Here is a 17,510-nt window from a genome sequence, read left to right as displayed (position 1 = left end):
GTGGTTTATAGACCGATCAAACCAACCAGGCTGATACTGTCCCTTGTCATTTTGCGCGTCAGAGTCTAGGAATGAATTCTGACTGAAGCAACAGCTGCAGTGACAGCAGTTGAGATTCGTTCAGCGCGAGCCGTCATTAGCGCTCACTGGCAGCTCCGCTCCTAATTGCAGGTAAGCTGTTTTTATCCGCTCTAAAATTAGTTCAATTCAGATTTCTTTCCTTCTCTTTTCCCTCTTCCTCCGGGACAAAAACCAGGCAAGTGCCTTTAGTTAAAAGAAGCAATGCCTGTGGAAAATTAAGGTGGAGGAGGGTCAGAAGTTCAGCAAATAACTGTTCTTCGGTGTTATTTTTTACTGGCATTTTATTCCTGATCGGTGCTATTTGGTATTTTTCCGATACCTTACGTCTTTTTCTTTCCTGTTTAAAAAATAATTAATTTAGGGTTAGTGCCATGATGGTCACTGTGTAATCACGTTGTATGCTTCTGAGTATCAGATAAATAACGGGGTGATCATTTTTTGCGCGTTAATAAAATCTGCATGTGCCAGGTATTCCCACAGAACAGTTTGAACGATGTATAGCCATGTTAAAGGTACCACTAACGCACAGCATGTACGCTTTGTGGCATATATAAAACACACAGATCCAGTCAAGCATGAAAAGAAATCGGACAAATACTTTCTTTCTGTCTTTTCATTTTCACAGTTCGAGTTTCAGATGCAGATGGAGAAGAAAGATAGTCTGTGAGTAGCCGGGATTATTGCCTTGGTTTTATCTGTGTCACCCCTCAGTCAGACTCCGGTGTTCAACATGTTCCACCAGCTGACGGATCAAACGGTGAATGGCAGCTGTAAGGGACCCACCTCGGTGTGCAACAAGAGCGCTGATGGAGACGCACTCCAGCTACCCACTTTCTCCACCGCGGCCAAAGCCAGAGTCATCATCACCTTCACACTGTGTGCAGTGTCAGCTGTGTGCAACTTGGTTGTGCTGTGGGCTGCGGGAAACGGCGGCAAGCGCAAGTCACACGTCAGGATCCTCATCATGAACCTGACGGTGGCGGACCTGCTGGTGACTTTCATCGTGATGCCTGTGGACGCAGTGTGGAACATCACGGTGCAGTGGCAGGCGGGAGACGTCGCCTGCAGGCTGCTGATGTTTATGAAACTGGTGGCGATGTACTCCTGCGCTTTTGTAACTGTAGTCATCAGCTTGGATAGACAGTCTGCCATCCTCAATCCTCTGGGCATCAGTGAGGCCAAAAGGAAAAGTAAAATCATGTTGACTGTGGCCTGGACCATGAGTGTGATCCTCTCGCTCCCTCAGGTAAGATGTATGATCAAATACAGCCCTCCCTAAACATTCACATGTGGCTTCTGGCTATGACACACCTCTCACATCTGGCCTTTTATGTGCTGGAGAATGAAACCTTGTTCGGAAAGCAAATCATTACTGCAAGTGTGCATTCCTCTTGTGAATCCAGCTTATTGAGTTTTGCTGAAAAGGAAGATCAAGGTTAATTCAATGATCTGCAAAGGGAAACATGACATTCAACAGTGTAACAGTAAAATGCAGTTTGCTCACTGAATCTGCAGTGCTGGTTGCAGAAGACAAAATTAAAACACCTAAAAAGGTGTACTTTGCCTCCGCTTGTCTATTAAGTTTCATTGTGAAAGGTACAATGTGATCAACATGATCAATCAAATATAAAGAAGTAACAGTTCTGAAGTCATGTCAGAGAAGGCTATGTACTGTGTTGATGTTAGCATGCTAAAAAGCGAACCCCTGTCTGTACTGTTTCATAATACCACCTCAAGAGGCGATAGTCTGATAGTAGTATCAGGCATCCCCCCATATTTTTAGCTAGGAGATGTGTGCAGACAGAGAGTTCGCTATGTTACACAAGCTCTCTTTTAGCCCAAGAAATAAACAAATAAACTCACAAAATGTCTGACAGCAAGTATTCTCACTACTATTTTCCTTATCAAATAGAAAAGTTCAACTGTACATCTTCTGAATTACATTTTTCCTCATTAATTCCTCATTATCTCATTGTAAACACATTTCATTCAGACTTGACAGAAACAAATTAAAACTCACCTAAACCATATTTGTTAGTCTCTCCACTGTTCCAAAAAAAAAATGAAAATATTCTGTCTCTTCTTCACACTGTCTCTGTCTCTGTCTCTGATGCCCGACCTCCCTCTTGCTCCTCTCCCTCTTGACTCCTCTCTGAACGCTGTGTCTAGTTGTACCTGAAGTCAGAGTCCTGGTCGAGGCTGCTGTAAATCACCTCGGTACTGTATTCCCTGTCATCAAACTGGCATTCGTCGGTTCTGGTCTGGCCGTGATCAGTGGCTGCTGAGCCCAGCTCCATTGCCTGCTCTTCAGGCTCCACTTCTGGTGCTCGTTTCGGACTCAGCCAGCTTATAGGATCACTAAGTTAGCTGCACGGCAAACTGAGTTAACTAGCTAACAGCTTATGACCTGATATCCTGCCACCTAATTTGTTGGAGTATGAATTTGACAGGTGAAGATAGTGTCGATTCTTACACATTGTACCTTTAAAATATAGTTTGATAGTTTTTATTTCCAAGTTGTGGGAAGTTTCCCAATACTTAACATTAGTATGGATATGATTTACTCCTGGATATAGGCCTACAAGCACAAGGTCATGGTTGCTGGTTGCAAAACAACCTGTGAAATTCATAACAGTCCTTGAATTGGTTTTAACTTCTGAACACAAATGAGGCAGCTGCTTGCATGTATCAAATTGGATTTCTGGACAGGTGTAGCATAATGTCCAGAGATTGCTGACCCGAATGCTTATCAAGTACCTAATCAGGTGTAAGATAACCAGTTTGTTTCCTCAACCTAATCCATTTGGACTGGACCACACTAGGAAGTCAAGATCTAACAACAAAAAATCTCATTTAGGCTCAGAATGAGTATGAGTTTAGATTGTACAATTGACCCTTCGCTAAGCCCCTTCCCCTTAGTTACTGTTGCTAAGTGCCACTGTCTATTACTGCACTACCCGGAGAAATATTGTTAAATTTGTTGGAAATAGCGATCTCAGAAAGAAGCAGACAGTTTTGCAGTTGCACTGTGCATTTGAAGGTTGTATTCAGGCTGTCAAACTGACGTGAAAAAAATGAAAGATAGAAGCTAAAGCCTACCAATCACACAGTACAAGTGAACCACCGCATCCCCCGACGATTGAGACAAAAGACAACGATATTAAGGATCAACACTGTTCCTGTACAGCTGGGTAGGCCTCTATTCATTATTACAATCATTAATAAGAAGAACAGTAGGACTTTATTACGTTACATTCAGTAGAAAGTTAGCTAGCGTTAGCTAGTTAACATTACATTATGAACAATCCACAGCCGACATTTTTCTGGAATTATGTTAGGTTTTGGAAAGTGAAGAATAAATTGTACTTCTCCTTTGAACCTCTCCGGGTAGCAACTGTAATTATTACAAGTGCCCCAGGAACAGCGTTTGAACATCTCTTGGAAAAATAAAAAAGCTAGAAAATAACTCATTTTGCATTAGAGTCAATGGAGCGCAGCCATGAACGTGTCGGACCTCAGTTAGAGTGAGTCCTATGCTGCACTGTGATTGGCCAGCTGGGTTTGGTTTATTGTGGCAGCGACCTCTAGTTCTCTGGCTGTAGAAAGTCAGAGTAAACGTCACGGAAGTTATAGGTCATGTGACTAACTTAATGCACCTATTTTAACCCAAACCAGATGTTTTGCTTAACTTAACCAAGTAGTTTTGTTGCCTAAACCTAACCAAACTCTTTTACAACGTTAACCATATGTTTAACTTCACGCAACTTATGTACCGTAGTTAAGGTCCAGTCGCCTGTTGCTGGACTGGTATGGAAACGGTCATATATGCAGTTTTGGGAGGCATTGAAAAAATGACTTATTTTGTTGCTTAGGTTTGAGGACTTGTTTCTGTTTGTTGCTTTGGAGAGTAATTACAAATTGGTTATGAATTTTGTCAACTAATTCAATTTCAACATGATTATTTATTCCAAAAAGTTCATTTGTGCTAAAAACATATATAAAAGCATACAATGTATGGAACCATACATTGTGAGGACAAAGAAGCGGCCTACAGCCTGACTGATAATTGAATAATAATTGATTATTATCTATGTTAATGTGAAAAAATCCAATTATAATTTTAAGGAGTCATTGCCAGTGGTTATTTGTGTATTTGTAGTAACAGGTAATAAATTTAATTGTCAAGCAAACTGGTGAGGGTCCAGGCTGGCTGAGATGTTATTTATGTGCTGTAGAACCAGTTTCTCAAAGCACTTAGGGGTGAGTTCCAGAGTTCCTCACCATCACGCCTGCATTACCTCCTCGGCTTCTTATTCTTAACTCCACTGGGATCTCCTTTGGACATGCACGTCGATCCTGATATTGTAGGAGTTCCTCATGTGACTGTACCCACAGTGTTTTGTTGTTTGGTGCCCATTTCTGGTGTTAGTCCTATTTACAACAATCCTACTTACATATAAAATTACCTTTACAAATACAGTGTTAAATAGTTTGAAAAGTTAAAAAGTTAACTATGAAATATAAAAAATATTATATGTAACTTGGACATGGGAGAGGAAGCTGCTGTGTTGGGTTGCCACTCTCTGCGGCACCAGAAGGCAGAGTGACCCAGTGCTCCTGATGGCCAGTACGACTACATTCTCAGTCGACCTTCCCGAGGCATTAGCACATCACGATGCGTTAGATTAAGTCTCCTGGTTGGTCAGTGCTAGATTTGTGTCCAACTATCGTCACATATAGCCAGGTTTTCTAGTGGTTCATACCAGGCTCTAAATTGAATCCACTACTGGCTGTATGTGCAGTGTTTCACTTGATGTTGCCCAATAAGAATTCAGAATCTCAACAAAAGGCACTAGTGTCTGAAAACCGTATGGACATGAAAGAAGCAGAGGCAAAAACGGTAATATCAGATGGGGCAGTGCGGGCAGGGCATCAAGGCCACTGTTGGTCCCAGGGCATATATTTTTGAGGGCCATAGGGCCAAACTGAGGGGGCACGGCAGCAATGGCCTTCATGAAATTTCTGCCCTGCTCACAAATCATTGACATGAAAGGTAAATAACTCAGTCTAACTGAGAACCATGTGCACACTACAGGACAAATCAAGTAAGAAATAGTGGTAATGGGTCATTAATTTGTGGGATCACAATTATCAATCAGTCTATTCAAGTCAAATCAACTGACATCACATTCACCAATTAGAAAAAAGAAGAAACAAGATGACAGAGACGTTAATTTCTTTACTTATTTTTTACTTTAATTTTATTCTAATTCTTATTCAGTGCACCCTGCACCATTTTATTGAAATGCAAATGTAAGGCTCAGGCATTTATAAGTACTCAGGAGCCATTTCTTTACGAGTGGTCTGAGACATCTCTCAATTTCTTGCAACAATAAGTCAGAACATACTGACAAGTACCATAATTTACTTGAAATTCATTACCTTGAATTACCAAATAAGACTAATAATACATTGCAGGCATCACATCCTGTAATTATTCCACAGCTTTGTGGTGTTGAAGAACATCTACTGTAAATTTCGACCTATGCCACTGTTTGCTGATTCATAGTGTTTGGCTTGTATCTTGCTTATTTCCAAGGACACTGTACAGTAACAAGTAATGCTGCAGATTTCATGACACTACAGCTACCCTGCATGGGTCCTGATTTAGACTTAGACCAAGAACCTGTGACCTCTGAGAAACCCCTTTCTGCAACGGCTCTTCGAAAGGCTGTAATTGCAAAAACCTATTTGTTGTTTGTTGTTTTTGAACCTTTGAAAGATCAAAAGGGAACAAACCCTCAAAAGGATCTTGCATATAGATGTATTGCTGCAGTGTTTGTGTACTAAGACGGTCATCAGGCAACAATCTGAAAATATGAAACCCAATTGCGCAAATAAGACTTTATTCGTAATGATCCTGATGATGTGGACAACGACATGTATGATTTAAGATTTATTATCAGCTGAGCTACAGCAATAATAGCCATCATAGCTGCAGCAATTTAAGTTTAAAAACAAAAGGTGTACTGTAGAAAGAAAGCTGACTCCTATACTGTCTGTGTTGGTAGTGGATGTACTGTAGATCATGAGCTGTGAAATCAATGATTATGAAATAGAGGATTGGCATACTGGCACTACTGTCCTGGTCTATGCGTTATACTTACAAATCCTTTTTGTTTTGGTTGAAAGTTGCAGGGAGACATAAAGCCAATTAATGTCTCTGACCCAGAACATGGGACTCCATTCTCAATGGGTAGATCATGTCAAGCCAATCAACAAATCTGTTGGAATCTCTAACAGCATCACCCAAAGAAAGGACACAAAGAGGAAAGAGAGCTAGAGAGAGAGAGTGGTTGACCTTCTCAACTCGTCCTTACTTCACCAACGGTCAAGACATTTAAAGGCAGTATTATTACAGAATTGTCCCTGACATTATGCATGCATGATGAAGATTATGAAGAGATGAAAAATGCAATGCTGTATTCTGTCAGCAGGTCAACAGGCAATGCCATCAAAATTCTTCCATTGATCTACTACATCTACAATACATCAAATACAATTAATGCCATAAACCATTCAGGTTATTAGTGCAAGAATTATCTCATTTTTTTGCAAAATTATTTTGAATTTATGAGTTCTGTTAAGTGTTGGCTGGGTTGTACTGTTTTTCATCAAGAGTTGAGACTTTGTAGAGGATGTTGCTGAGACCTCTGATTTAAAGTCTGGGGGCATCTTAATGTATATATATTTGATGTTTACTCAAAGGTTAAACATCAAATATATATAAAAAAAAGGGTTTAGTTCTTGCAAAACAAATAATAGTTTAATACATACACTATTCTGCAGTCGCAGGAAAAAGTATTTCAACCCTTTGGATTTACCTGGATTTCTGCAGAAACTGATCATAAAATGTGATCTGATCTTCATCTAAGGGCTATGTTCAGACTGCTGCCAAATTGACCCAAATCAGATTTTTCTGCTCATATGTGACTCAAATCACATATTGTTATGACATTGTGAACAGGCCAAGTCACGTGGAATCTGATCTTTTCCAGTTCGGATTTGGGTCACTTTCACTTTCATGTTCGGTCCAAATCCGATACAGATTGGATCTTTTGAAATACGACTTCACTTCAATCTGGACACTCAGGCAGAAGTGATGCAACTTTGACATCACTCGAGAGTAGCTGTTGTCACAGTTCTGCTGTAGATGGAGCTGCGGTGAACGAAAAAGCCATAAACATGTGGCTCTCTTTCTTCTCTATCTTGCTAGCATATGCTCACAAATTCTCTTTCTTCCACCTGAAATCCACCGGACCGCGAGCTTTCTATTGAGTTACGTGCATGCTACTTGTCCGTGCGGACACAGTAGAGAGAGAGGAAGTGAGTTGTGGGGCAGATACATTGTACAGCACCAGGAACCGTAATGAATTACAGAAAGTCGTGAAAATTTGTCATAATTCGGGAGAAATGTGACGCCGGGAGGAAACCGTGAGAGGACAATGAAATACAGGACTCTCCCATGAACCGTGCCTTGAACAAAAGAGCTCTCATAAGACCTCAGATTAACTGTTGAGTTGCATAAAGCTGGATAGAGATACAAAAGTATCACTTAAGACCTTGATGTTCATCAGTCCAAGGTAAGACAAATTATCTATAAATGGAGAAAGTTCATCACTGTTGCTACTCTCCCTAGGACTGGTTGTCCTGCAAAAATGACATAGCGCAGGATGCTCAGTGGGGTTCCATTTTGTCTACATTTATTAATTTAGTTGACGCTTTTATCCAAAGTGACTTACAATTGCTATATATGTCAGAGGTTGCACAACTCTGGAGCAACTAGGTGTTAAGTGTCAGGGACACATTGGTGAATGGGTCACAGCGGGTAGTTGAACACGGGTCTCTTACACCAAAGGCATGTGTCTTATCCACTGCACCATCACCACCCCAAAAAGAAACCCTAGAGTGTCAGCTGAAGACTTACAGAAATCTCTGGAACATGCTAACATGCTAACTCCTTTATATGTAAAGCACTAAACAAGATGGAGTTCATGGGAGGACATGGAGGAAGCCACTGTTGTCCAAAAAAACATTGCTGCACGTCTGAAGTTTGCAAAAGAGCATCTGGATGTTCCACAGCCTGGAAGGGTTGCTATCAATGACAAAAAATGGAAAATGGAAAAATTAATTCCATAGTTTGTCAAGAAATTTTGAAGGAGAATGTAAGGCCATATGTCCACCAATTGAAGCTCAACAGAAGATTGGTGATGTAACAGGACAACAACCCAAAGCACAGAAGTAAATCAACAACAGAATGGCATCAGCAGAAAATATGCCTTCTGCAGTGGCCCAGCTTGAACTCAACCCAAATGACCCTTTGCTAAGCCCTGCCCCCCTTAGTTACTGTTGTTAAGTCTGACGAACTGTCGGCGCTGCCACTGTCTATTTAAGCGATCTCAGTGCAGTTGCACTGTGCATTTGAAGGTTGTATTCAGGCTGTCAAACTGATGTGAAAAAAATGAAAGATAGAAGCTAAATCACACAGTACAAGTGAACCACCACATCCCCCGACGATTGAGACAAAAGACAACGATATTAAGGATCAACACTGTTCCTGTACAGCTGGGTAGGCCTCTATCCACTATTACAATCATTAAAAAGCAGACAGTAGTGTTTTTATTACGTTACATTCAGTAGGAAGTTAGCTAGCGTTAGCTAACTAACATTAGGAACGATCCACAGCCAACATTTTTTCTGGGTTTATTTTAGATTTTGCAAAGAGAATAAATCATACTTCTTCTATCAACCTCTCTAGGTAGCGATTGTAACTATAACAAGTGCCCCAGGAACAGCTTTTGACCATATTTTAGAAAAATACAGAAAAAAAATGTAGAAAACGACGCCTTTTGAATTAGAGTTAATGGAACGCAGCCATGAAAGTGTCGGACCTCAGTTAGAGCTAGTCCTATACTGCGCTGTGATTGGACAGCTGTGTATTCAGGGCGTGGCTTAGCAAAAGGTCAATTGAGATGCTGTGGCATGACCTCAAGAGAGCGGTTCACATCAGACATCCCAAGAATATTGCTGAACTTAAACCGTTTTGTAAAGAGGAAAGGTCCAAAAAGAGAGGTGTGCTCCCTGAGAACAGAGCCATTTCGCCAAACTTAACTTACTGTGGCGCAAATATCAGTTACTTAGATGAAAGTTGCCCTGAATTAAATATAGTTTATAGTTTTATTTCATATTATTCGGCTCCAGGCTGTACAGCTTACATTTAGTCCACCTTATGTAATACAGAGGATGCTGGAGCACTGGACTGAATATCGGACTCACATCACACTTACATAGCTGTGTCAGTGTCGCTACTGTGCAAGACCACTGGTCTTTATTATACAGGTTAAACAGAAGCTATGTTTCCATCTAATTGTCAAGGAAATTTTAAGCAGACTTTTGAAATGTCGTAAAAAAGCAATAAAAAAGAAAATGCGAAATAGCTTTTCCATCAGCTGGTTTGGAGTGAATAAACTAGGCTACGGCAAGTGTAGTTACATCAGAAGTTGACGTTACACATGGCTGTTATAAACAAGAAGAACAGGTTGCATAATTTCTTAATGAAAAGCTTAATATTTATACTTAAAAAACAAATAAAAATGACCCAGGTTCTCAGTGGTACCTCTGTATAAGAAGAGAAATACATAAGCATATTACTTATTAATATTTATATATATTAACATTTGAAACAGATCTACAGAGGATGAGGCCTTATGAATAGATTAAAAAAGAAATTATAAAGTGTTGAAGCAAGAACCCCTGTAAAGCTTTCAGGAGGAACCTTTAGCATGCCCTCTCTGGAGGTTTCAAGATTTAACTCCTGAATAATGAGAGGTTCCAACCCTTAAGGCTTGAAACAGCATTCTGATGTAGGTGTTGTTTTTCTCAAGGTGTGTGAGTGGAGGGCAGTGGAGATGACATCTTCTGTGGATCTGTTGGTTCTGAAAGCAAACTGTTGAGGGTCCAGGCTGGCTGGGTTGTTCTTTATGTGCTGAAGATCCAGTTTCTCAAAGCACCTCATCAGAATGGGGATGAGTGCCACAGGGCAGTAGTCATCCAGACTAGACACTGCAGACTTTTTAGGTACAGGAACGATGGTGGCTGTCTTGAAGCAGGTGGGAAACCTCTCCTGAGACAGTGATATGTTCAAAATGTCAGTAATAACATCAACTAGCAGACTAGCACAGGTTTTTAGTACATGGCCAGCTGATTTACTCATATTCACCCTCAGCAGGACTCTTCTCACATCTGCTGTGGATACTGACAGTAGACGGACCTCTGGAAGAGTAGTCTTTACACCTGACTCTTTAGGCTACACGACGTTCAGAGTCGGCCGATGGCCATGCTGTTCACACTACACGAGCTGACAGCGGCTGTGTCACCCGACACTGGTCTCCAAACCACGTTTTGTCAAGAAAAAACATGTGAAATGTCAAACGGGATATGACGCGAACCTACACAGCTGTTGTTAGTTATTATAAAGAGCAATTATAAAGACAGAGAATCTGGGTGAAAGAATGGATTAGCACACGCAGGTAGCAGGGATTGTCTGAGCTACAGAGAGAGCTGGAGGTGAGTAAAAAGTGTTTTGCAGAGAAAAAGTAGCTGCTTGCTCTGCCAGCTGCCTTATCTCATTGGCTGGAAGTGGATGTTGAGTCGGCCAACTCTTCCAGATATTTGGCATTGACGCTTCCTTGAATAGTTCACACATAACGACTGCCAATCGATCACTGATTTACCCTTGATCACAGCCCGACGGTCATCGAGCTTGACAACCAGCAAATTGGACTTAAAATCGTGTAATCTGAGCTAGGCTTTTGTCAACTCCGAAAACGTTTGAGCACATTATGGATCCACCATCAATTTTTGTAAAACTGCCAATATTCTAACTCTACTCAGCTGATTATCACCTCAAAACTTCTCAGAGGTGGATTTAGAAATAAAAATTGTAAAATATAATACACTGGCCCCCGTCTCTGACCAATCAGTAGTCTGCAGTAAGCTTTTGGTATTAACTCAACTCAACTCAGTTGGCTTGGAACCTTAACGGAGATGATGCGAAAAAAATTATCAGGTACCAGGTACAACTTTTCCAAAGTGGAAAAACTAAAAAAAGGCTAGTATAGTCAAGGCGATTTGAGCTGGTACCATGCTGTAGAAAAGGGCCATTAGATGCCATGCAGTGCTTGTTCAAAATTTCATCTCACATTGGTTTCTCATGCAGCATTAATAACACAGCATTAACAACACAGAAACAACACGATAATGGCGGAGGTACTGTTAGATATTCAACTTTATAAAACTCTTACAACTCCATTTCAACACATTCTCTCTAACACATATCAAACCTGAGTAATAGCGATAACTCCATTGCAACAATTCACTACCACATCAGAGCATATAAGCCCTAGACTTGCTGTTGCAGAGTGGAGCGGCTTGCGCTGTACTGTAGTTTATTCAAAGTTTATTAATTATGTTTATTAATGTGTCTCGTGTCCAAATTGCACCAAATGCTGGACTCCCTTGGGTCTGCAGCAACTCACCCGCCACATGTGAGGTTGATTGGATGAACGGTTCTGGACATAATCGAAATACAAACACACACACACACACACACACACACACACACACACACACACAGATTGCTGCCTTTGTTAGAGAGATGTATAATATGTGCTTACAGAACCAGCGCAGTAACACACAAGTGTGTAATACACCTGATGTTCCACTAGAGGACAGAGTGTCAGTGTCACGTTTTGCCTCAACGTGAAAAGTACACGCGCCTATGAAGGTGCCGTACCAGCAGGGAACAAATGTAGTATAAAGAGCGACAAAGTCTACATAGGGAAGAGGCCAGGGTGGATGGATGGGGTAAACATAGGACTTTCACACAGGGAACTGGGGGTAATTTTCCTTGTGAAACCAATGGTCAATGTTGATTGTTTTAAGGAAGTATTTATTTTCCCAAACCTGCTGTTAGATTCTTTCACCTTTTACAGTAACATCCACTTTTCCTATTTCATTTCCCCTTTATACAGCTTTAATGTTAGAAAAATCACATTATTCCAAACTGTCTGATAGTACATTCTGTATCAGCTTGTTCCAATATTTCGTTGAAGCTACAGTATATGGTGTTTACACTGAAATTAAACACATTAAATCCAAGGCTCCATGTTTATATGGCTACACCATTCCATAAATTGAGATGTTTGATGTTTTGAGTATGATTTTATACACATTCCTCCCTATTCAGCCTAACGTACTGTATTTGGTGGAGTTGGAACATGGCTTGGCCAAACACCATGATTTTGTAGTGATTGACAGTGAATGACAGCGGAGCTTTAGAGGTACAATTTAAAAAAAGCTTCACTCAGCTAGTCGCTTAAAGCTTTCAAAACCATATCATGAGACATAAATATTTATGTGACAACACATGTTTGAATGAAAGAAACTCAAACATGTGATGTCACAACTTGTTTTTATTTTGACACTTTCCTTTGAATTGAGAAGCGCACTGACTGACTTACTACTTGAATCTCAACACACATGTATTCTGTTCCTTTGAAAAAATTAAGCATATTGTGTTCATTCAAAGATCCATATAGGCTATACTGATGATGATGATCTTGGAGGGAAAACGAGTGTCTTGCTCATAAAGCAGACTTATCCATGCTTACCTGGGCTAATGCACTGACTCACTTCCAGTGGCTTAGATGTTGTACAGCTCAGCCATTTCAGTCCATTTATCTTCACTGTGATAGCTGAGGGCCTCAAACAAACAAGACTGCTGCTGTTTCTATTTTTTCAATGCAAAGGCTGCGAAAAATTCAAAATTTGATTCCATCTTGTCTGCTTTCAGTTGAGATGATATCACATTCCTTATAAGTTGTGGAACATGCTTACATAAAACAGTTTGCATCTTTAGGATGTATATTTTTGCTTTAATGTAATTTAATATAATGCAGTTTTTCGCCTGTTGCATGTTCAGTTTCGTTTCCCATTTTGTGTTTTCCTGAGCAGAGAAATAAAGGAACAAATATAATGAAGTTATTGTCATGGGAGACCTGCAGAATTGTTGACTGAACCTGAGTCACTGTTGTGTTTTTAACTCATTTTTTATGATAACACAATTAAGCATCAAATCAACTTAAGCGCTTTAGAGGAAAACCAGGACAGGGGGTTTTCCTTTGGGGCTTGCTTCATTTGTCCGCAAGAACTGCAATTACTGGCCTTTACTTTAACAGAGGATTGGAAGTGTACATACCCGCAGTGAGTGCAGTGTTTCAGGAGCCCAGATGTCTCATGGGATTGTCTTTCCTGCAAGATAAATATATTTTTTTCTTATACAGCCAAAAGGCTTTCCGTGTCCAATGAAAAAACTGTGTAGGTCCTTTTCTTCACATGAGCACCTACATCAGTCTATCAGACATTTTAAAATGACAAGGGCATATTCAGCTGTCAGAGTGTGATAACAGCTCAATTTGTCTTTAAAGTACCTGTATTTGAAGGCTCTGCACGTTTTAGCCAGTGTCAGTTGGATTCAAACACAATGAGAATATAGATATAAATCAACACATTATCTGAATTATTATATTACATATTTAGACATTTTGTCAGTTACTGACATGAAACACAATCGATATTTCAAGTAATGTAGTGCGCATTGCACAGTCTTAATCCAAACCTACTGTCAAACGACCTCTCCTTGAGCTAGTGAGACTCTATTCCTCTGATAATTAAGGTAGGAAATAAATAACTTAATTGAACTTAATTGTCATTCAGCTACAGACAGAATCACAGCATGTCAAATGGACTGCATTTATTTAGCACTTTACAATTCTCCCTCATTTACCTATGTGTACACAAATTCAAATCATGGTGGTGGATCAGCCATGCAAGTCTCTGACCTGGTTATCAATTGGAGTTAATTGGCTTGCCCAAGAACAAAGGAGGAGCTGGGGATCGATCCACTACCTCCTGAGTCAAGGCCTCCCCACAGTACACTTAAGTTTGCCAATATACATTATGTCCATTTTGTCTAACAATGGTCCACGCTTTCCTCACTCACAACTCTCCCTGGCATCTTCATCTCCCCATGGAGATAAGAGAGAAACACAAGGAAGAGATGCGAGGGTGGAGGAATTTTATTTACCAAATAGGACATCCGTACTCAATCCAGCGTCATTAGGAGATGGCAATTACTAATTGTTTATGATCTGCCCTTTAATGTGGCAAAATCAAAGTAACAGTTAACAAGGTACAAGGTTATTAGTTTATTAGTCATTATATAGCACAAGGCTGCATAATGAAATGAAATTTGTAGTTCCTTCATGCTACACACACAACATAAATAGGCCTATATTAAAATATAGTAACATATAATATAAAATAAACAATATATACAGACATGTATACACCCAAAACATTCCACAGTGCATTTTTGAATTTGCGTCTGGGGAATGTAAACATCTTTATCTTCACAATAAACAGTCTGAAATCCATCTTGACTGCATTTGAGCACCAAGCATCATTGATGTAAAACACAGAGTCCACTTCTTGTCATTTTGCCAGAGTCTTGTGCTCACAGCTCGGAACATAAACCACCTGCCAAGTGCTTGATCCAGGATGTTGATGGGGCAGGTCTCTGCAACGATGTGGGCACATCAGTCTCTGAATTCCGTTGTGTAGTCAACACAAGTCCCATTTTGTCCAGACTGGCTCTTTAGGAGCGGAATTACGTCCAAGCTGGGCTAGTATGGCTCCTCTCCTAGCTCTCTTTCTTCTTCTCTGAGTGATCACCGTGCAGAAATAAGAAAAGATGAAAAAAAAGTAGACAAACGTAAAGTGTTTTCAGGATCTACACATGTAATATTTATTTTCTGATAATATGAAAAACTATAGATACACTAATGGTGCTACTTTCCTGTGTCCAGAGGTAATTTGCCATATCTACAGTAATACAATCAATTTATTGCTGTTTCCAACTCAGCCTGTAAGTTTCTCTGGAAGCCTCCTCTCTCCTCATCTCTGAGATCATTTAAGGAATTGGCACATCCTTGATGATAGTGGACCTCAGTCGATTTCCGAGCGAGGGAGGGAGAAAGCATAATTAGTTAGATGTTTCTGTTGAAGAAATATTGTGAGCTAGGTTCAGGTGTGATGAAGTTTGGGAGACTGATGAGACTTACATTGCATGGTTTTTTGAGCCCAGCCGAGGAGATACAGTACACCATGCAATATGTGAACACATCAAATGCCAACACCAAATCTGAAGGATATTTCCTGTATTGGGATATTTATCCTTCTTAGATCCACCGAGATTCACTAAGAGTCCAAATAAGGTTATTGTTCATCCCTAACATGTGTGAAGAGTCTATTGGTTTTGGTTCAAATCAAGACACAATGTGTGTCCTTCAAGCCACATGCAACACATTCTACATAGAGACAGTCAGTCTGTCTGCAGTGAAACAAATATAATCTAGACCTTGGGTTACCTAACAAACAGTGCATCATTATCAACTCAGCTGCGTCATTTGACAGGCAGAGAGAGAGACAGCATCTGACCTAGAGTTTTGGAGATTCCCTGGCTGTCACCTTTGGCTTACTTTAGCTAAGCAGTTGACCCTATCATGACCTGGGGAAACCTGTGTCTTAGTACCCCTAAATTATTCCTTCACAGATTCTGTCTGTCTAGCTGATTAAGAGTTATCACTCCTCTTGTCTTTTCATGCAGATGTTCATATTTCACAATGTGACCATCACAGTCCCACAGAACTTCACCCAGTGCACCACCCACGGCAGTTTTTTCCAGCACTGGCAGGAGACCCTCTACAACATGTTCACCTTTGTGCCTCTTCCTCCTGCCTTTGGTCATCATGATCTTCTGTTACACACGAATCCTTGTTGAGATATCCAGCCGCATGGCCCGGGGTAACCGTAAGTCTCACATTCTCTAAAAAATTATGCGTTTTCTGAGACCAAAGGTGTTGTCCATGACCAAGACTTCCTCTCTTCTAGTGCTGTCTAAATGTTCATCTCCGCCGCTCCCACAACAACATCCCTAAAGCTCGGATGAGGACTCTTAAGATGAGCATTGTCATTGTGATGTCATTCATCATCTGCTGGACCCCGTACTACCTGCTAGGCCTGTGGTATTGGTTGTTCCCTGAAAAAATGGAGGAGACAGTCTCTCATTCACTGACTCATATGCTGTTTATCTTTGGCCTCTTCAATGCCTGCCTAGACCCCATTACATATGGTCTGTTTACCATTCATCTTCACCAGGTCTTAAGAGATGCCATCGAAGTTCAAACCCACAGACTGAATTAGAAAACAATACTTGCCTTGTACAGATGTCCACAGGCAGACTGCCTCGGGTGGTCACAATACAGACATAGAGGAGGCAAACGACAACAACAGAAAGAAAAGTGGATTAAGGCCAATCATCCCAGAAAGCAAAATGTAATGGATTGAAGAATTTCATTAAAAGAATCTCTGCTCTTAAAGAGCTGAGTTTCGTCTTTCTCTAGAGATTTAAATGATTTTGCTTTGAAATGCTGAAGCTCCACAAAAATTCAGTGCTCTTCTGTCAGACGAATCTGTTCCACTGATGTAATAGATGGTGTTTAATATCTCAGCCCTGGTTTGTTTATCCCGAGTTTGCAGAGTGATCATTGTCATTGCTCTTTCGCTAGCATTTACAAAACAAGCAATTGACAGCACTCAGAATGTCTCACACACTGCTAATAGGATTTTTATTTCACAATTCAGGTCAAGTTGATGAAAATTTGTTTAAAGTTGCCCTAAACTGACTAAATCTGTATTGCTACCATACGTTCTAGCACAACTCTTGATAACATGGGTTTAAACACACGCACCACACACACACACCACACACATTAAGCTAATGGGTTTTACTGGTTAAATATTTTGGTGTCTTGTATTATTCCTGTGTCAAAAGAAAGAAAATGATAGAAAATGTTTGCATTTGACTAAAGATGTCTAGTTAGATAAAAGGTGTGAATAAAAATAGTTACTGCATTGATAACATTGAGGTTTTTGTAGAGATTTGTCATTTGGGTAACTGCTGTGTAGTTTAACTTTTTGTTGTTATTTTTTATATTGTTATTACATATTGATTGGCTTTCTCCCACAAGGTCCTCTGCTGATCATTGCTTTGTGACAGGAAACTGTTTTAAACTGCCATTTGTAGTCCTGAGTGCGCAATATAAAATACTGTGATTTTGTTTCATTACAATAATGAATGCTATGACATGATCATTATTGATCATGACCGACGTTTAACTGAATGTTTTTATGCATGTTACTATGTATTTATGATGTACATGAACAGCATATTGTTGATGTGTTATTGA

At 40.2% G+C, this 17,510-nt stretch overlaps 1 protein-coding gene across 1 annotated transcript; it reads left to right on the top strand.

Annotated features, from left to right (window-relative positions):
* Positions 1-717: 717 nt before the first annotated feature.
* gnrhr4 (gonadotropin releasing hormone receptor 4) lies at positions 718-16,600 on the top strand. The gene is given in 7 exon segments (XM_038706340.1): positions 718-1,327; positions 15,869-15,981; positions 15,983-16,071; positions 16,153-16,162; positions 16,164-16,414; positions 16,417-16,488; positions 16,491-16,600. Coding segments are annotated over 7 exon segments (1,161 nt in total). The 5' UTR covers positions 718-811.
* Positions 16,601-17,510: the final 910 nt, after the last annotated feature.

The sequence above is a fragment of the Micropterus salmoides genome, unplaced genomic scaffold (assembly GCF_014851395.1).
Source record: "Micropterus salmoides isolate LMB-PRFRI ecotype aquatic unplaced genomic scaffold, ASM1485139v1 Ms_hic_scaffold_8, whole genome shotgun sequence".
Taxonomy (NCBI): Eukaryota; Metazoa; Chordata; class Actinopteri; order Centrarchiformes; family Centrarchidae; genus Micropterus; species Micropterus salmoides.
Note: the sequence above shows the minus strand (reverse complement) of the source record. Positions and strands in the feature narration are given on the sequence as shown.